General features: G+C 41.2%; 1 protein-coding gene across 8 annotated transcripts in view; it reads left to right on the forward strand.

Moving 5' to 3' along the window:
• The window catches only part of LOC122478343 (ankyrin repeat domain-containing protein 26-like), a 242,014-nt gene that overhangs the window by 106,294 nt on the left and 115,062 nt on the right, over positions 1 to 20,658 (forward strand). For 4 of the 8 annotated variants that reach the window (XM_043571969.1, XM_043571965.1, XM_043571967.1 and 1 more), the window contains exons 9-12: positions 925 to 961; positions 6,370 to 6,442; positions 9,364 to 9,424; positions 9,536 to 9,738. The exons of 3 other annotated variants lie outside the window; for them this stretch is intronic. In XM_043571969.1, coding sequence (XP_043427904.1) covers positions 925 to 961; positions 6,370 to 6,442; positions 9,364 to 9,424; positions 9,536 to 9,738 — 374 coding nt within the window. The remainder of the gene's footprint in view (positions 1 to 924; positions 962 to 6,369; positions 6,443 to 9,363; positions 9,425 to 9,535; positions 9,739 to 20,658) is intronic. One more of the 8 variants, XM_043571968.1, reaches the window with a different exon arrangement.

A 20,658-nucleotide genomic window follows, 5' to 3' on the forward strand; every position in this document is an offset into this window, starting at 1 on the left:
CTCTTTCCAGGTGTCATATAGTTAGAATCATAGAGTGGATGTCTTTGAATGTTTAGAAAGTGAAAATATCCTGGCAATTGAATGTAGGCATTCAAGATATTCTTTGCCCTTTGTTTTGTTTAGTTGCTCATCAGTAGAGGATCCGATGACCTCTGCCTTCTATGAAAAAAAAGTATGATTTCTCTAGATGTGTGTCACCTAATGGGGAGGGTTGAGAAACATGACATCATGAACCACTACACAGCACTCACATTGGGATCCTCCTCCTCTGTGATGTGCGGTGGGTCTAGATGGACTCTCTAGCAATGGAAGGAGGCAGTCTCAAGAGGTTAGAACTTTATCAAACTGGAATGCCAAATCTTTCCTTCTTACCTTGCCATTGGAAATAAGGCCAGGGAGCGTCTGCTTGCTATGGTTTGGCCATGCTGCAAAGTACAATGGCTATAGAGCACACTTTGTGAGGGGGTGTTTCCTCCTAAGACTGAAGAGTGTCTGCTGAAGAGCTGGGGAAGTTCTGCCGTGTTACAGCAAAATAAAGATACTCTCTTTCAACTCCTCTAGGAGTGGAAGTCCAGAAAAATCATGCTAGTTTCAGTCTGACATTGGCCGCTCATGATAATCATTCTCCTAACGCTACCAGTTTCCTCCAGTGTCATAGAGTCGGTCAGTGATGGCCATTGTAAACATCAGTTCACCTGTAGCTGTCAAATTCTGAGAAAACCCATTCTTGCTTTTGGTCAATATAGAGGAGAAAGTAAGATTTCTTAGTCCTTTAAGCCTATGAATGGTATAATTACCACTCAGTGTAGTGTGGTTTCCAGGTGTGGTCCCAAAGCAATACTTTTTAACACATCATAAGACGTACACTTGTAATTCCTGTATTTTTCGATTGTTGATTTAACATGTATTCTGTTTCTTCTTTAGGATCAGATGAGAAGGCTGAGGAAGACTCTATAACCAGGTAGGATTTTTATGGATTTGTAAAAATGACATTTGCTGGGGTACCCGGGTGGCTCAGTCGGTTAAGGGTGTGACTCTTGATTTCAACTCAGGTTTGTGAGTTCAAGCCCCACATCGGGGTTTGTGCTGACAGCCTCCTTGGGATATCTTTCCCGATTTCTCTGTGCACTCACTCTCAAAGTATAAAGGAATGAAATGAGATGAAACGGATAAGGAAAGGAAAGGAAAGGAAAGGGAAGGGAATGAATGAACTGAAAATTATATGACTCTTAAGGGAATGCAGAGAACAAAAGCAGTTGTTGCGTGTTCTACCCTGGACTAGACACTATATCCTATGGGTAACATCTGTTCAGTTATATAGTCATTGTATAGCTTTGCAAAGTAGCTTTGTTATTGTAGCCTACTTTTTATTACTTTCGCAACTGTGGTTCAGGGAGGTTGATGACTCGACCATGATTCCATAGTTAAAGGGTAGCTGTGGGGCTTTGCCCGTCAGCCCGTGAAGCTTCCACATCCATTCTCTGGTTCCTCAGCAGCACTGAGATGAAGATACAGATCCTAGGGCAGATCAACTCAGAATGTCAAAGGTAATGATGTCGGAACACGAATTTAGGGTTTGCTTAAGAACCCAGGTTAGGCCAAGCATTTGGCCTCATATATTTGACCACTAGTGCTAACAAAAGTCATTAGTGCAGTGGTAACTCGTCCCTTGTTTTTACCATCCGAGATTTTAGGGTGGATGTCAGCTATGGCCATGGTGTCAAGGCTTTTACATAATAAGCAAGATGTCGTCAGGCAGCTCCTTGGATGTCGTGGTATCCCCTCTTCTTGAGACAAATGAGTTTTCTGTAAGGGAAGGATATCTAGTTGTAGACCATGTTACATTAATTAAATTCAGCCTCTATTTCGAGGATATTGCTATATGATTCTCTGTTGCCTACGTTCCCAGGCTGGTTTCCCTTTGGGCTAGTACCCTTGTCTAGTTCTAGGAAGCTTTTTGGGTTTTTTTGGAGGTTTTTCTTCCCCCCCCCATGACTTTTTTGTACTGTGTTTTTGCCTTTTGACCTTCTTCTCTGGTTTCCTTGGTATTTCTTTTTTTTTTCCAATAATTTTCCCCCTTCTGCCAGCTGAGGACTCTCCATTTTTTCAGAGGCCAAATCAAAAGCACTTAGAGTCTCAAGATTTAGGGAACCTCAGAGATTATTTCCTCAAAACACCCTCTGGTACGTCAACCTATGTTTCAGCTCCTTGCCCAGTGGTTGTTTCCCTGGAGAATTTGAAACTCAAAAGAGATTGAAGTGACCTATTTGGATATGATAAGTGACAGAAATGAGATTTACATTCTGGTTTTCTTTCTTTCTTTCCTTTCTTCCTTCTTTTTTGTCTTCATCTTGCAGGCAACTGTTTTAATAATAGAAAGCTGGGGAGTGGGTCTAATAATACTCCTTCTAATACAAGGAATGTGGGTAAGAATCGAATTAGCAGAGGAGACCAGGTTTCAAGGAGAACAACACTGAGTTGGTTAGGAATAAGAGCTTGAGAAAAGATGTCAGAATATGGGGGTTTATGCCAAGTGAGATAAAGGTGAATGACAGGAATGAAGGACCCAGGATTCGGGGAGTTGTTTAGAAAGGCATATTCAAATAGAGTGTTCAAGAGTGTCGTGACCAGGTTTCTGCTTTTGTGTGTGTTGGTTTCATTGAAGGTGCGAGCATACCTCAGATTTTCTGATGAGAGAGGTTAAAAATCATTTGAGCTGCTGGGAAGTGTCTGTTTAGAGCAAATAGAAATAAGATATCCCCTACTTCCACCCCAACTGAGGGAGGATAGCTTAGATGCTCTCAAGGAATTGGGGGTGGGGGGTGGAGATCCCGAACATCAGAGATGTATGGCCCAAGGCAAGCTGTCTCCTCACTCCACCTCTTTTCCTAAATCTGTGATGCCCTTCCCATGTACTGTTAGGGCTGGGCAGGGGTAGGACTGACTTGCCCAATCAGTAAGGGAGCTTCATCTGGATCGGTGATAACATGCCTAGGTTGAGGTGACTGTGTGGATGACTGAGACTCCCAATTCGCTTGTTCTCCAGGAGCAGGACATGGCTCCTACCCTCGGTCATTTGAGCCCATCCTGGTTGTAGGACTGTATGGCTTCATAGGCTAAAGATCGAAAGTTTGGGCAATGCCACAGAACCGTGCCGAAGAGTGATGTAGGAGTGGGAGCTCATAGGGAAGAAAATATTCAGGCAGCGTATAGAGAAATAGAGGCACAACTACCAGGACCGTTTTGATCACAGTCTCCCTCCTTGGGTAGCTGAATGCCCCTGAAGGCTTGGAATGTCTTGCTAGTTATTATGGACCTAAATAAGGCAAGACCAGTGTGGGAACAAAGTTGGCCTTGGGAACTTTGACTCTTTCAATCTCTAGTTAGTACTACCACTCATAACATAGAAACCTAAACTTTGATACGTTTACGTAAACGGAGCTCTACCTGACACACAAGGTAATATGTGATGCAACAACTCTGGATGTTTCACCGTGATCGCCATAAGCGTAGCTCCCATCTGTTAATGTATGATGCTATGACGATACCACTGACTAGATTCCCTATGCTGTACCTTTGAGCCTTGTGAGTTATTCATTCTATAACTGGAACCCTGAACTTCCCTCTCCCCTTCACCCGTTTTGTCCATCCCCCCACCTCCCCTCCCTTCTGGCAAGAGTCAAATCTCTGCATTTATGGGTCTGTTTCTGCTTTTGCTCTGTTTGTTCATTTATTCCCCTTTTTAGATTCTATACAGAAGTGAAATCATATAGGATTTGTCTTTTTCTGTCTGACTTATTTCACTTAGCCTCATACCATCTAGGTATATCCATCATGTTGCAGATGGCAAGATCTCATTCTCTTTTATAGATGCGTAATATTTCAGTGTGTGTGTGTGTGTGTGTGTGTGTGTGTGTCTGCGTGTGTGTGTGTATGTGCTTGTGTGTGTGTGTGTGGTCTCTTCATGTATTGGTGGACACTTGGGTTGCTTCCATATCTTGTCTCTTGTAAATAATGCTATAATAAAGATAGGGGTGCATATATCTTTTCAAATTAGTATTTCCATTTCCCTTGGGTAAATAAATACCCAGTAGTGGAATCACTGGATCCTATGGTATTTGTGTTTTTACTTTGTTGAGGCCCCTCCATACTGGCTTTCACTGTGGCAATACCAATTTACATCCCATGACCGGTGCACAAGGGTTGTTTCTTCTCCACACCCCGAGCAACCCTTGTTGTTTCCTGTGTGTTGAAACTGAGCCATTCTGACAGATGTGAGGTGAGAAGTCCTTGTGGTAACGTTTATACATTTCATTTTCAACCATTTCAGAGCATTCCCTGCCTGTCACATTTGGTTATGGAAACTCAGACTGGGTCTTTCCTGGAGATTTCACAGGTTAGGAGAGGTCGAGGCCAAATAGAGAACTGAAAGCTTTTGTTAAAACAGGGTCCAAATTGTGAAAGACCTGTACTCTGCTGAAAGAAATTGAAGGTGACGGAAAGAAAAAGACATCCGATGCTCACAGATGGGAAGAATACATATTTTTAAAGTGTCTACACTACCCGAAGCCATCGACAGATGTCATGCAATCCCTGTCACCATACCAACAGCATTTGTCACAGAGCTAGACAAACAATCCTAAACGTCGTATAGAACCACAAAAGACCTTGAATGGCCAAAGCAATATGGAAAACGAGGAACCCTGGAGGTATCGCAATCTCAGCTTTCAAGTTGTATTCCAAAGCTGTAGTAATCCAAACAGTATGGTGGGTACTGGCGTACAAAATAGCCTCATAGCTCAGTGGACTAGAACCGCAAACCCAGACATAAATCCACCACTGTATGGTCAGTTCATCTTCCACAAACAGGAAAGACTATCCAGTGGGGAAAAGGCAGTCTCTTCACCAAATGGTGTTGGGAAAACTGAACAAGCCACATGCCAAAGAATGAACCTGGACCCATTTCTGTACCATACACACAAAGAAACTCAAAATGAATTAAACACCTAAGTGTGAGTCTTGAAACCATAAAAAAAAAAAAAAAAAAAAAAAGAAATCCTTGAAGAGAGCACAGGCCGTCATTTCTCTGACTTTGGCTGTAGCAACATTTAACTAGTTATGTCTCTTGAGCCAAGGGAAATAAAGCAAGAATAAAGTATGGGGACTATCCCAACCTACAAAGCTTTTGCGCAGGGAAGGAAACCGTCATAGCTGAAAGGGAACCTCTGGAATGGGAGAACAAATTTGGAAATGTTTTGCAAATCCAGTAAAGGGTTAGTATCCACAATGTCTAAAAAATTGATACAGGTCAACATCACCCCCCTGCAAAAAAGCCCGGTTTATAAATGAGCAGTAGACATCACCAGACACTTTTCCAAAGACAACATACAGATGGTCGACAGACACATGAAACGATGCTCCCCCAAACTACAACGAGATACCTCGTCACACCTGTCAGAATGGCTACACTCCAAGACACAAGAAGCAAGTGTTTGCGAGGATTTGGAGACAAAGGAAACCTCTTGCACCGTTGGTGGAAACGCAAATGGGTGCGGCCCCTGTGGAAAACAGTATGGAGGTTCCTCACAAAATTAAAAACAGAACTCTCCTATGATCCAGTAATTGCACTCGTGGATACTACCCAAGAGAATACAAAAACACGAATTCCACGGGACACATGCACCCCTGTGTTTATTGCAGCATTATTTCCAACAGCCAGCGCAAGCGTCCATTGACAGATGATTGAACGAAGAAGAAGCCCTATGTGAATGTATGTCTGTGTGTGCATGTATATCCATACACACACACACACACACACACACACACACACACACACACACCGTAATATTACTCAATCATAAAACAATGAAATCTTGCCTTTATTTGCAATCACCTGGATGGAGCCTGAGTGTAGTATGGTAAGCAAAGTCAGGGAAAGACAAATGCCATATGATTTTACTCATGTAGCACTTAAGAAAAAACAAACGAGCAAAGGGAGGAAATAAAAGGGGAGACAAACTAAGAAATAGGCTCTTACCTGCAGAGAAGAAAAGGATGGTTGTGGAGCGGAGGTGAGTGGTGGGAGGGATGAAAGAGATGATGGGGATGAAAGAGTGCCCTTGTCATGATGAGCACGGGGTGAGTATGGAGTTGGTGACTCACTATATTGTACAACTTAAACTAATATAACTCTGGATGTTACTATTGCTGGAATTAAAATAAAACTTCATGAAGAAAAACCAGAGGACAACTTTTAATGATACCAAGAAACTTCGTGGAATAAACAGATACTTGACCTTTCCCTTAACTTTTTTAAATTTTGTTTTTAAATGCATGAACATGTTTTTGTTGTATTTTTTTTCTCTAAAGGCGTTCTGACACACCTGTTCCTGATGATTCGTGGTCTACATCAGCTAGCCAAGACTTTGATTTTGGTACCAAGGTAAAGTACCCTCCTGTGAAACTCACTTTCCTGCTCTGAATTGAGTTTTCTCCCTTATTTACTCTGAACATTTAAGAGGAGCCTGTGTATCATCATTTTATGTGTGTCATGGAAAGTTAGCAGGAACCAACCACTTTACAGATACATGACGCGTTGAATGTTTTGTTTTGTTTTGTTGTACTTTGGTAAATCGTACAGGTGGAGGCTGATAAAAGAATGGGCTGGAAAATATATAATGACCGTCAAATTATATCGGGAAAAGCTTTCCCATCATGGAGGCAATATGACATTTGCTTAAGGATAAGGATTCTTACTGTGATAGTAACATGACTGATAATACTCATGCCTAAATGAAACCTGATTGGGTCCAAGTATCTATTGTAGGTTGCCCCCCGCCCCGGGCAAGTTAAATTTTGGTGAGATACAGGATTTTCCTTTGGCTCTATCCTTTGTTCTACATTTAGACTAAAATCATGTTAGAAAATGTAGAAATTTAGGTGTTTACAGTATTTCTCAACATTTACGTTACAAAGGTGTTCCCCTGTAGTTTTTGAAATAACTCCATGAAGAGTAAGTTAAAATGGTGCATCTCCCCGAAGAATACGTATTTTGCTGAAAAGAGTAGCTCTATGTGCAGAGGCTCTTCATAGCCAAGTTGTCAAATTTCTAATTTCAGAAATCTTTCCTATTCTAGCTTTGAAAACGATCTCCTCCTCGTCCTTGTGTCAGATTCTAAAATTTAAAGTTTCAGACATGTGATATTTATTTCAGTATTCATTTCAAAGCCCCTAAATCTTGATAAGCTCCTGGAGGTTAGGAAAGACACTTGTTTGACTCCTGGAGCTGCTAGAATAAAGGCTTGCTTGGAAGAAGCAATGTCATGGTTTTTGAATGTGAATAAATGAGTAGGGAAATGGAATTCCGTAGAATGGGGATTGAAAAGTAACAAAATACGCATGATACATCACAATTAAATATGTGAATTTAAAAAGTCAGGCTTCAGTTTATATTCCGTTTTAGTGTTTCACATGTATACACGCAAATGAATTCTATTGAGGAAATCAGGAGTTACATAAGAAAGAAGGTTAGAGTATATTTTTAGTATCCTCCCATTGTGAGCTTAGAATTGCAGAGAAAAAGTCCTCAGCCTTTGTTTGTGTAACTCCAACTGTGTCCCATTACATACATCCTTTGAAGGTTCCCATTTCTTCCTAGAATTCTCATTCCCAATTCTTTCTCCATAGTGAATGTTGATGTGTTAGGAACCTGTCTGTTTCCGTTCATTTCTTAGTCTAGTAATAATTTCTAGCTTTTCGGAAACGATAGATGCCAGGATTTGAACAATTTATTTATACTGAAAAAAATTAAATTCTTCATTACAGTATTTATCACCAGATAACTGTAGAGTGATAAGAGTCAGTATTATTAGGGATATACTGTGAATCGAAGCCTCTCTTTTACGTATAGGTTTTATATATATATATATATATATATATATATATATATATATATATATATATTTCAGAGGTTTCAAAGAGACTATTGCTCATACTATATTCCCAATCCTACTTATGTACCTGTTTAAAAATATATGTTGTTTCCACTTACCTTATTTTGCTCACATTTCTGCTTTTCTTCCTTGTCTTAAGCTCATGCTTCATTGGTTGGTCATGTCTCCTTATTTTTTTTCTTTTTTCCTCTTCTCCCCCCATGGTTTTTAAGATATTTTTGATGTTTTTAAGTTTATTTATTTTGGAGCGCACGAGAGAGACAGAGTGCAAGCGGGGTAGGTTCAGAAACAGAGGGAGACACAGAATCCAAAGCAGGCTCCAGGCTCCGAGCTGTCAATATAGAGCTCAATGTGGGGCTGAAACCCACAAACCGTGAGACCATGACTCATGAGCTGAAGTTGGACGCTGAACTGACTGAGCCACCTATGTGTTCCCACTACCATGCTCTTTTTTAATGCTTTACCCCTACCCTAGTGTTTCCTTGCAGAAAACCTTTCTTTAGTGTCTGTTCTTTTAGTATATCACTTTCTGTCAACTCCATTGTCAACATATTGGTTATGGAATTCTACTGTCTGTGTGTGGTTTTCATCCATGACTCATTGCCCCACAAGGTTTATTATTCTTTTTTATCTTTCTTGGAAAGAGCTGAGCTAAATGTTTTTGTAGTGTTTGTATTTCTCTTGGAATGGGAGGGAGAGAGAGAGAGAATGAGCAAGTGCTAGTAGGGAGGGGCAGACAGAGAGGAAAGGAGGGAATTTCAAGCAAGTTCCACGCCGTCAGCACAGAGCCCGATGTGTGGCTTGGACCCCACTAACCGTGAGTTCATGACCTGAGCTGACATCAAAAGTTGGTCACTTAACTGAGTGAGCCACCCAGGCGTCCCAGAAGGAGCTACATTTAAATAGTCATATTTGTCTTTAGTGTTTTGAGAAACAGAAGCCACTTAAACTGTTTGCAATTCCAACTTACTGACATAAGATACTACTGAAGAGTATGTTTGTATATTTTCTCTTACAAGAGATAGTTCATGCCAGTCTAAATCATGCAAACACTTCACAAGATAACATATTTAAATTTCTTAGTGTTAGTTTTTTCAACATGCTTTCAATTACCTAGGGTTCATTGTTTATCTGAGGTTACTTTAGTAAAGTATTTACCCGATATTAATCAGTTACAGGTACGGCGAGTAACATTTGGGACACCTATGAGATCTCTTGTAATCCTCACCACATAAGGAAATGGAGACTGGTAATAAATAGTAAACGGCATAACTGAGATGTGAATCTACATTTGAATGATTCCAAAGCCTGTGTTCCTTGTGTAATGGTGCTCATTTGGTAATGGTGAATATTACAATGATTTTATCGAATTGGATTCTTGTAATCCTTAAAGCTATTAATTCTTTTCTAGAATGTCCCGAAATCACGCATAGCAAAGCTACTGCATTCTTCTTGGAAATTCATTAAAAACAGTAAGCTATGGAAGACTTGTATTATTCACTAATTCTTGTCCATTGTTGTGTTATTCACTAATTTTAAGTTACAGATATTTTCATGTCCTCTTTACTTTGTTTTGTACTAAGTGAGACCAAAACGTGGCACTATGAAACCAGGAGATGGAACCTTATCTGAGGACAACCATCCTCATTCTGAAAATAAAGATATGGCTGAAACTCTTTCCAAACCACCAGTCAGAGTTTACGGCGATCCTCTTCCAGTTTTACCATCATCTAAATCTCTTCTGAAACCTTCTCTCAAGATGTTAGCTGTCCTTGGTCTTGCAAAGGTAAGTTGTTTTGTTTTATACTGCCCCACCCGTACCATCCTCTTGCTCCTTATAATGATGAAAAGGATCTTAGGAAGAAATGGATGTCCTCAAGATCGTAATAGAAATCAGTGTAATGACAACAGAGAGGAAGGTACAGGATTGAAATTTAGAAAGTTTGGTGGGAGTAGACAATTCTCTTGTATGCCTTTATGGAAGCAAAGAAGGAGAAGGCAGCTGGAAAGAATAGCTAGATGCATATGAAGATGAGGAGGGGGGGAAGGGGAAGAATTCATTTTAGAAGGGCGAGATGAACTTAAAGTATGAAGAGTTGAGAGAAAGTATCATAAAATCACAGCAGCAATAGTGGAATTAAGGCAGAGCAGATGCTCTCTGAATTATAAAATGTGGGAGGAAACATTTTAAGTGCAAATTAAGAAAAAAAGCCAGGTAACAACCAAAAAATGCTTAGACTTTTCTGAATGACTTACAGCTGATTTCTGTGAAGAACCGAAAGAAATTTTTGCCCTTGCCTGTCAGTTTAATAAAGGTGATATCCTAGATTTAGTTTAGCAAAACCTGTGTTTCTAAGGAATGCAAAGTGAAATCTGTTTTAGTCCATACCAGGTTGATTGCGAATTTTCACTGTTTGGTTATTGTCTTTCTTGGGGTTTCTAAGGTAACCTGTGTGGTATAATCTTGGTATATTTTAGGTCTTTTGGAGTAGAAAGAGAGGAAATAAACATTTATTCTTTTCATTAAATAAAATTTCTGGTGATGTAAATAAGGTTCTTTATCCGTGAAATGAAAAACTAAATTTGAAGCTGCAACACTGAATTTGTTTTTTGTTTTTTAGCTTATTTATTTATTTTGAGAGAGAGAGCAAGCAGGGTGGGGACAGGGAGAGAGGGGAGAGACAGAGAGAATCCCAAACAGGCTCTTCATTGTCAGCACAGAGCTCGATGCATAGCTCAGACTAACAAACCGGTTTGCAAGATGACGACCTGAGCCCAAATCAAGATGCTTAACTGCCTGAGCTACCCAGGTGCCACTTAAGCTGCCACATTCTGAAAGAAAAAATATATAAAATATGTTTTCTGCATTCTGATTTATCTTTCTTTAATTTTAAGTTTTCAATTGTTTATGTATTTTGAGAGAGAGAGAGTAAGACAGAGGCAGAGAGAGAGAGAGAGAGAGAGAGAGAGAGAGAGAGAGAGAATCCTAAGCAGGCTCTGTGCTGCCAGTGTCAAACCCAACACAGAGCTTGAATAACCTGAGCCAAAATCAAGTTGGACGCTTAACCAGCTGAGCCACCCAGGTGCCACTCTTTTTTTTAATAGTATCTGCATAGAATAGACACATACACACATTCCAGATGAATGAACTCAACACGTATAAATTTTTGTCTAATATGAACTCTTTGTCATAACAGAATCATAAGGTATGAAAGGTTGCCAAGAGGGTATACAAAATTCGTTGTAGGAGGTGATTTTTACTTTTTCGAAGATTTCCGACAATAGATACATTTTTAAAACAATATTTATTTATTTTTGAGAGAGATGGAGCATGAGCAGGGGAATGGCAGAGAGAGAGGGAGACACAGAATCTGACGCAGGCTTCAGGCTCTGAGCTGTCAGCACAGAGCCTGACACGCGGGGCTCAAGCTCAGGAACCATGAGATCGTGACCTGAGCTGAAGTCGGATGCTTAGCCGACTGAGTCCCCCAGGCACCCCAAGATACATTTTATATTATTCAGGGGAAACTTTAGTATTCATAGTTGTTCAATTTAGCACGTAAATTCTTTCATGTCTAAAACTGAGAAAGACTGCTGAGTTGATTTTTTTTTTTTTGGTCCCTTTCTTCTTTCCTCCTGGGAATGTTCAGTCTTCCTTGATAATCAAACATGTATTTGAAGACTTTAAAATCTTCAAATTGGATGATCATAAATATATTAGTTGCTTAATACTAGATTCCTTCTGGGGTCTTTAATAACCTTCCTATATGGTGTAGATAGGAAATTAGAGCTCTTCATATGCTGTTCCCAGTGGAATAATAAAACTATATGAAGTTTAAAATCGGTTTTTATATTTTTCTTAGACATCGTGGTAGTACTGGAAAATGGCTCAAAATTCTGTAATCCTGTATTTCTCTTCTATACTTTAAATCTTGTCCCTTAAGATTAACTTTTTTATTCGTTTTACTATTTTTTTTAATGTTGATTTTTGAGAGAGAGTGAGGGAGCATATGAATCGCAAGCTGACTCCATGATTCATGTGGACCTGACGCAGGGCTTGATCCCATGGCCTTGGGATCATGACTCGAGCTGAAACTAAGAGTTGGATGTTCAACTGACTGAGCCACCCAGGCGTCCCAAGATTAATTTTTAAAAAGCAGTATTCTTATAAAATCCTGAATTAGTGTTTCACAGTTAAAACTTTTTATGATTCTTACTGCTATTCATTACAGAAATGACTATTTGTGTATATTAGAAAAAGCATATTTTACATCCTTAAAACTACTGTTAAAATATGGAGTTGAAATCTTGAATCTCATGTTTTTTCCCCTGCTTTTGTGATTGTATTATTTTTACTCCTTAAGAATATTTTTAGTGTTTGTGTATTTTTGAGAGAAAGTGAGGGAGAAGGGGAGGGGTGGGCAGAGGGGTACAGAGGGTCCAAATCAGGCTCTGTGCTGACAGCAGAGAGACTGATGCGGGGCTCGAAGTCATGAACCAAGAGCTCATGACATGAGCAAAAATCGGAGACTTAACTGACTGAGCCACCCAGGCGCCCCTCCCCTGTTTTCATTATTATTCTTTATTTGTTCTTTATTTTTATCATTTGACAATTTAGTGTCCAGTTAGGGAATATATAGTGTGTACATTGTAGTCTTGGCTTAGGGAGTAGATTCATGGAATTCATCACTTCCGGATAACCCCAGGGCTTATTCCAACATGTGCCTTCCTCAATGCCCACCATCCCTTTTTTCCACCCCCTTTACTCCCCACCCCCATCAACCCTCATCTTGTTCTCTGTCTTTTAAGACCATCATATGGTTTGCCTCCCTCTAGGTATTTGTAACTATTTTTTTTCTTTCCCTTCCCCTATGGTCTTGTGTGAAGTTTTCAAATTCCACATATGAGTGAAAACATATGATATCTTTCTCTTGACCGACTTACTTCATTTAGCATCATACCTTCCAGTTGCTTCCACAGTGTTGCAAATGGCAAGATTCCATTCTTTTTCATGGCCAGGTCGTATTATTCCATTGTAGATAGACCACCACCTCTTCTTTAGCCATTCATCGGTTGATGGACATTTGGGCTCTTTCCATAATTTGGCGATTGTTGATAGAACTGCTATCAACTCTGGGGTACAACCCCTACAAATCAGCACTCCTGTATCCTTTGGATAAATGCCTACTAGTGCTGTAATTCTATTTTTAATTTTTTGAGGAACCTCCACACTGCTTTCCAGAGTGGCTGCACCCGTTTGCATTGCCACCAACCGTGCAAGAGGGTTCCCATTTTGCCACATCCTCACCAACATCTGTTATTTCCAGAGGTGTGAATTTCACCACCACACTCTGACTGATTGAGGTGTTATCCCAGTGGGGTTTGATTTGTATTTCCTGGATGATGCGTGATGTTGAGCATCTTTGCATGTGTCCATTGGCCATCTGGGTGTCTCCTTTGGAAAAGTGTCTATTCACGTCCTCTGTCCCTTTCTTCACTTACTTGGTTTTCGGGTGTTGAGTTTGGCAAGTTCTTTATAGACTTTTTTATCCTAACCCTTTATGTGATATGCCATTTGCAAATACATATCTTCTCCCATTCCGTTGGTTGCCTTTAAAGTTGTTGATTGTTGTCTTTGCTGTGTGGCAGCTTTGTATCTTGATGAGGTCCCAAAAGTTCACTTTTGCTTTTATTTTCCCTTGCCTTTGGAGACATGTCAAGTAAGTAATCGCTGCAGCCGAGGTCAGAGAGGTGGTTGCCTGCTTTCTCCTCTAGGATTTTGATGGTTTCCTGTCTCACAGTAAGCTTTTTCATGCATTGGAGTTTATGTTTGTGTAAGGTGTAAGAAAGTGGTCCAGGTTCACTCTTGTGCATGTTGGTGTCCAGTTCTCCCAGCACCATTAGCTAAAGAGACTGTCTTTTTTGCATTAGCTACTCTTTCCTGCTTTGTTGGAGCTTAGTTGGCCACACATCTGTGGGCCCATTTCTGGGTTCTCTATTCTATTCCATTGGCCTCTGTGCTTGTTTGGAGCTAATACCGTGCATTTGAGGAGTGCAGCTTTGTAGTACAGGCTAAAGTCCGGGATTGTGATGCCTCCCCCACTCTGGCTTTCTTTTTCAACCTTACTTTCGTTGTTCTGGTCTGGGTCTTTTGTGGTTCTCTCCAAAGTTTAGGATTGTTTGTTCTAGTTCTGTGAAGAATGCTGCTGTTATTTTGATTGGGATTGCATTGAGTGTACAGATTGCTTTGGGTAGTATTGACATTTTAACAATGTTTGTTCTTGCGACCCATGAGCATGGGATATTTTCCGGGTTCTTTGTGTGTTCTTCAGTTTCTTTCATAAGTTGTCTATAGTTTTCAGCATACAGATCTTTTACCTCTTTGGTTAGGTTTAATGCTAGGTGTTTTATGGTTTGGTGCAGTGGTAAATGGGATCGATTCCTTGATATCTCTTTCTAATGCTTCATGATTGGTGTATAGACATGCAACCGATCTGGGTGCATTGATTTTAATCCTGCAGCTTTGCTGAATGCATGTATCCATTCTAGCTGTTTTTTGGTGGAGGCTTTCAGGATGTCCACATAGATTATCGTGTCATCTGCAAACTGTGAAAGTTTGACCTCTTTTTGTCAACTTGGATGCCTTTTATTTCATTTTGTCGTGTGATGTCTGAGTCTAGGACTTCCAACATTATGCTAAGCAACAGTGGTGAGAGTAGAAATCCCTTCATGTTCCTGATCTCAGGGGAAAAGCTCTCAGTGTTTCTCCATGGAGGAGGCTATTAGCTGTGGGCCGTTCATATGTGGCTTTTAGGGTTTGAAGGTCTATTCCTTCTATCCGATTTTCTTGAGGGTTGTATTAAGAAACGGTGCTGTATTTTGTCAAATGCTTTTCCTGCATCTATTGACAGGATCATATGGTTCTTATCCTTTCTTCTCTTCATGGGACGTGTCATGTTGATTGATTTGTGAATATTGAACCAGCCCTGCTGCCCAGGAAAGAATTGCACTTGATCCTGGAAAATCATTCTCTTAATATACCGTTGCAATACATTTGCTAGTATCTTATTGAGAAGGTTTGCATCCATGTTCATCAGGAACATTGGCCTGTCATTCTGCTTTTTAGTGGGGTCTCTGTCTGCTTTGGAAATCAACGTAATGCTGGTTTCATAGAAGGAGTCCAGAAGCTTTCCTTCTGCTTCTATTTTTTTTGGAACAGCTTGAGAAGAAGAAGGATTAAATCTGCTTTAAATGTCTGGTAGAATTACCCTGGGATGCCATCCTGCCCAGGACTCATATTTGTTGGGAGATTTTTAATAACTGATTGAATGTCTTCACGGGTTATGGGTCTGTTCACGTTTTCCATTTCTTCCCGTTTGGCTTTTGGTAGTGTGTGGGTGTCTAGGAATTTGTCCATGTCTTCCAGGGTGTCCAGGTTGTTGGCATATACTTTTTCATAGTATCCTCGGATCCTTGTTGTATTTTTGTGGTGTTGGTTGTGATCTCTTGTCTTTCATTTGTGATTTTATCTGTTCGGGCCACTCTTTCTTCTTTTTGAGAAGTATGGCTAGGGGGTTATCGATTTTGCTTATTTAAAAAAAAACACATCTCTTAGATTGATTGATGTGTGCAACCTTGTTTTTGGATTCTAGAGGATTTATTTCTGCTCTACGCTTTTTTGTTTCCCTACTTCTGCTGATGTTGGGCTTTCTTTGCTGCTGTGTTTCTAGTTCGATTAGGAGTGAAGTTAGTTTCTGTATTTGGGACCATCCTCGCTTCTGAAGATAGGCCTGGATTGCAATGTATTTTACTCTAAGGACTGCCTTTGCTGCATTCTAAAGGATTTGGATTGCGTTTTTTCATTTTCATTTGCTTCCATATGGTTTTAAGTTTCTTCCTTAATCGCCTGGTGGACCCATTCTTTCTTGAGTAGGAACTTCTGTAACCTCCATGCATTTGGAGGCTTTCGAGTTTTTGTTCTTGAGGTTGATTCCAAGTGTCTGAGCGTTGTGATCTGAAAATATGCATGGTAGGATCTCAGTCCTTTTATATTTGTGGAGGGATGTTTTGTGACCCAGGATGTGATCTATACTGGAGAATGTTCTATGTGCACTTAAGAAGATGTGCATTCTACTGCTGTTGGATGAAAAGATCTCAATATATCGGTGTTGATATCCCTGTATATAAATGTATATATTAAGGCCAATATATATCTATGTATATCGGAATACATCTGGTCCAATGACACATTAGATCTGTGTTTCCTTACCGATTTTCTGCCTTGACGATCCGCCTGTGGCCATGAGTGGAGTCTTAAAGTCGTCTACAATCACGGTATTTGTATGTATACATTTATTCATGTTTGTGATTATTCGATTCATATGTGTGGGCGTTTCACTTTGGGGCCATAAACATTTGCAAGTGTTAGCTCCTCTTGATGAATAGACCCCTTAATTATGACCCAATGCCCTTCTGAATCTGTTCCTACAGTCTCTGGTTTAAAATCTAGTCTTTCTGGTGGAAGTGTGGCGACTCCAGCTTTCTTTTGACTTCTAGTAGCATGATAGGTGGTTGCCCATACCTTCACTTTGAATCTGGAGGTGTCCTGGGGTCTAAAATCAGTTTCTTGTTGACAACATATAGATGGACCTTGTTCTTTGGTTTTGTTTTGTGTTTTACACATTCTGATTCCCTGTGTCTTTTGATTGGGGCATTGAGCCCATTCACATTCAGAGTGATTAGTTAAACATATGGATTTAGTGTCATTGTGTTATCTGAAGGTTTCATGCTTTTGGTGAGGCCTCTGGTCCTTTGTAGTCTCTGCTGCGTTCCACTCACAGAGTCGCCCCTTACGATCTCCTGTAGGGCTGGTTTAGTGGTCATGAACTCCATTAGGGTTTGTGTGTCTGGGAAAGCCTTTCTCTCTCTTTCTATTCTAAATGACAGCCTTGCTGGGGAAGGGATTCTTCGCCGCAGATGTTCCCATTCAGCACATTGACCGTTTGCTACCCCTCCCTTCTGCCCTGCCAAGGTTCTTTGGACAGGTCTGCTGCTACCCTTATGTGTCTTCCCTTGTCGAATAAGACCCGTTTGTCCCTAGCTGCTTTCAGAATCCTCTCCTTATCTTTGTAGTTTTCCAGTTTCGCTATGGCATGTCGTGGTGTTGACCTGGGTTTGTTGATTTGGAAAGAAATTCTCTGTGCCGCCAGGACTTGGATGACCGTTTCCTTCCCCAGATGAAGGAAGCTCTCAGCTATAAGTTGTTCAAAACAACCTTCTGCCCCTTTTTCTCACTCGTCTTCTTCTGGGACTCGTAGGATATGGCTAATATTTCATCTCACCGAATCCCATAGGTCTCTATACCTGCCTTGTGATCTAGTCATATCCTTCCTTTCCTTTCTCTGATTCACCTTTGTCCACCATTGTATCTTCTGTTTCACCGATTATGTCTACTGCTTCTCCCATCCTTGCTGTCAGTGCATCCAGTTTATTTTGTAACTCGTTTACAACATTTCATATCAGCGTTTTTCGTGACGATTCCTTAGGTCCTTGATCTCTGAAGCAGTAGATTGTTGTCTTCTATGCGTGGTTTTAAGCGCAACTATGCATCTTATGAGTGTCATTCCAAAAATGTGCTCACAAATATTGTTTCTGTCTCTTTTGAGCACTCCTCTGGCTGTCGTTTCTTCCTGGATTTTTTTTTGAGGAGAATTTTTCGATTTCGTCGTTTAGGCTAGATTCCTGCCCTTTATGTGTGTTAATAGCTTGTTCTGTGTCCCACACCTGTGAGTACTACTATATTAAAAAGGGGTCCTACCCTGTCCATAGCCTGGAGGTTGAACAAATGTTTTTGGAGTGTGTTGTGTGCACTCTTTAGGTGCATCGTTGGCTGCTTTTCTCGCTACTTGGAGAGGCGGTTTGGGCCTTCCACCAGGTGTGCTTTGATTTCTTTGTTGACTTAATCCCGGAAAAAAGGAGAAGAGGGTGGTGAACAATCCTTAGCCCAACCAAAAGAGAAATGACTGGAGTGGAAAAAAAGACCAGGCAGTGACTCAAAGGAGCTCTAGGGCTTAATCCAGAAAGAGAGGGAGGAAAATGAAGAAGGAGATCTAGAAAAGTATAGAGAAAATGCGCAATCAAACACACAACGAAACAGAACAGAGGAACAAAGGGAAAAAAATATATAGATATATCTATCTATCTATCTATATATATATCTATGTATAGATATATAGGTATTTATTAAGATATATAGATAAATGTAGAGATATAATTAGCTTTGACCCACGTCAACTCGAGACTACTAGGCTGTTTCCAAAGGGAGACGAGGAAAGAGGAGAGTAGAAAGAGAAAAAAGGGAAAAGAGAAGAAAGGGAAAGCAAAGGAAAGAAAAGATGGGCGCCTGGGTGTCTCAGTAGGTGAAGCGTCCGACTCTTGCATTTGGCTCACGTCATGTTGTCGCTGTTGGTGGGTTCGAAACCCCCATCAGGTTCTGCAGTGAGAGCATGGATCCTGCTCAGATTCTCTCTCTCTCCCTCTCTCTGCCTGTCTTCTGCTTGATCACTCACTCTCTCTCTCTCTCCAAATAAAGAAATAAACATTAAAAAAGAAAAGGAAAGACAAGAGAATAATAACTCAAATGAAAACAAACAAACTAAGATAGAAAACCGGAGGAGAGTTGTCTATTGGTGCCTGGGACTGGTGGCTGTGCTGGTCTAGACGACGGGCTGTCTGGTCCCATCAGTGTCAGTCTCACTCCTATAGAGAAGCAGTTACGAGGCACAGAGAGTCAGGGTTTGGTGTAATGGGCCTGCCTCCACGGAGGCTCACTGTCCATTCCCTGAAGCCCCACGATGTTGGTCATGGGGAGAGAAATGGCGACACCCCAATCTCTCCTGCCCACACGAGGTGTCTCAAAACTCACTGTTTAGGCTATCCTCACGGAATAGCCTGGGGAGCCGGCTTGCCTTGCTGCACAGTCCCCTGTGCCACCTGAGCACTGAGCTGGGATTCAAATCCCTGTAGGATCCCGCTTTGCTCGGACCTGGTAGTGGAGTTGCGCCACTCTGCCCAGTGGACAGAGGGCCTCTGGCTCGTGCCTGCACGGTCTTTTTCCCTTGGGCAGGGCAATACCTCCCCTTTCCACCGTACTCAAGGTGTTCTCTCCCAGTGTAGCCCTGAGATTGCTACCAAGCCTAGGGGCGGCTCCCTCCAAACCAGGCATGGGAGGTGGTAGCTCTGGTCTAGAGAAAGTCTGGCCACCTTGAATACTGTTTTTTCAGCCTCTAAGGCGGTTTTGCAAAGTAGAAACTGGCTCTCTGGACCTCTCCTTGGTCTGTGGTCCGGACAGGCTTTCTCATATCCAAAGGCACTTCCCACAGCCTCTCTCTCTACCTTCCTTTCGTTTCTCCACCAAAGGGCTTCCCCCACTCCATGACTGTGCTGCGCATTTTATTTCTCCCAATTCGCATACACACCCTTCTGTCCCGCCAAGCTGTCACTCTGCACCTGTGGAGATTTTTCTGTCCCTCTGCAGCCTGTATTCCTGGCATTCCAAGTGTTGTGACCTCAATACTGCTGTGTTTGAGGGACAAGGGAAATTCTGATCCCCTCCCCTGCCATCTTAACTCCCCCCTCCACCTTTTACTTTCTTTTTCGCAATTTCAAAGTTGGGTGCCTAATCGACTAAGTCACCCAGGCCCCCCAAGAATACTTGTTTTCAATGGGAAGATGTTCGAAGGCCAATAAAATGGCCCTAGTGTCCAGAAAAGAATGGCAAAGTTAGAATGGGCTTTTGATTTTCTCATGTGGGGCTATAATAAGTTCCAGTAAACTCTTAGTGGAGACATCATATAGGTATACGTTGGACCCTTGAACAAGATGGGTTTGGACTGTGGGAGTCCACATACATACAGATTACTTTTCAATAAATACAGTACCATCCTGTATTTTCTCTTCCTGATGATTGTCTTTTTCGTCTTGGTTTTTTTTTTTTTTTAATTATTTATTTTGGGAGAGAGAGAGAGGACAGAGCACGTGAGTAGGGAAGCGGGGGCAGAGAGAGAATCTTCATCAGGCTCCAGACTGCCAGCGTTGAACTCAGGAAGTCTAGATCATGACCTGAGCCAAAGTCAAGAGCCTGACCCTGAACCGACAGTGCCACCCAGCACCCCTCCCTTACGATTTTCTTAGTAACCTTTTCTTCAGTTGATAGTGTAAGGATACAGTATGTAATACATATAACAGGGGAAACATGCATTAATCGACTGTGTATATTGTTGGTAAGCTCAGCATTCCGTTATCCTAACCCTGACCTCCCATGCTCAGTGTACAGAGTCAATGGCCAAATGAGGCCGAAAAGGTAGATTAGACCTAGAGAGCGTATACAAGCGCTTCTGCTGTAATGTTCTGGTTTTCAATACATATATACTTTTTGATTTCTAAGTGTAATTGCTTCTAAAGTAGGAAATTCAGTAGGCATTTTTGTTTTTTTGATTTGGTGTTGAGGTTTCAAAAGATATTTGTGGATTTTCGAGTGCATGGCCATCAGAGCCCGTAACCCTTGCTTTGTTCAAGGGTCAACGGTAGAGTGATTTGGTACTTTTGAGATCTTCTCAGTGAGATTAGTGTAAATGTTTTGACCTTAATTACTTGGTCCTTGTATACTGAGTACGTACGAAGCAGTTAGCTACTGAGTGTACAAGTG

The sequence above is a fragment of the Prionailurus bengalensis genome, unplaced genomic scaffold (genome assembly GCF_016509475.1).
Source record: "Prionailurus bengalensis isolate Pbe53 unplaced genomic scaffold, Fcat_Pben_1.1_paternal_pri Un_scaffold_51, whole genome shotgun sequence".
Taxonomy (NCBI): Eukaryota; Metazoa; Chordata; class Mammalia; order Carnivora; family Felidae; genus Prionailurus; species Prionailurus bengalensis.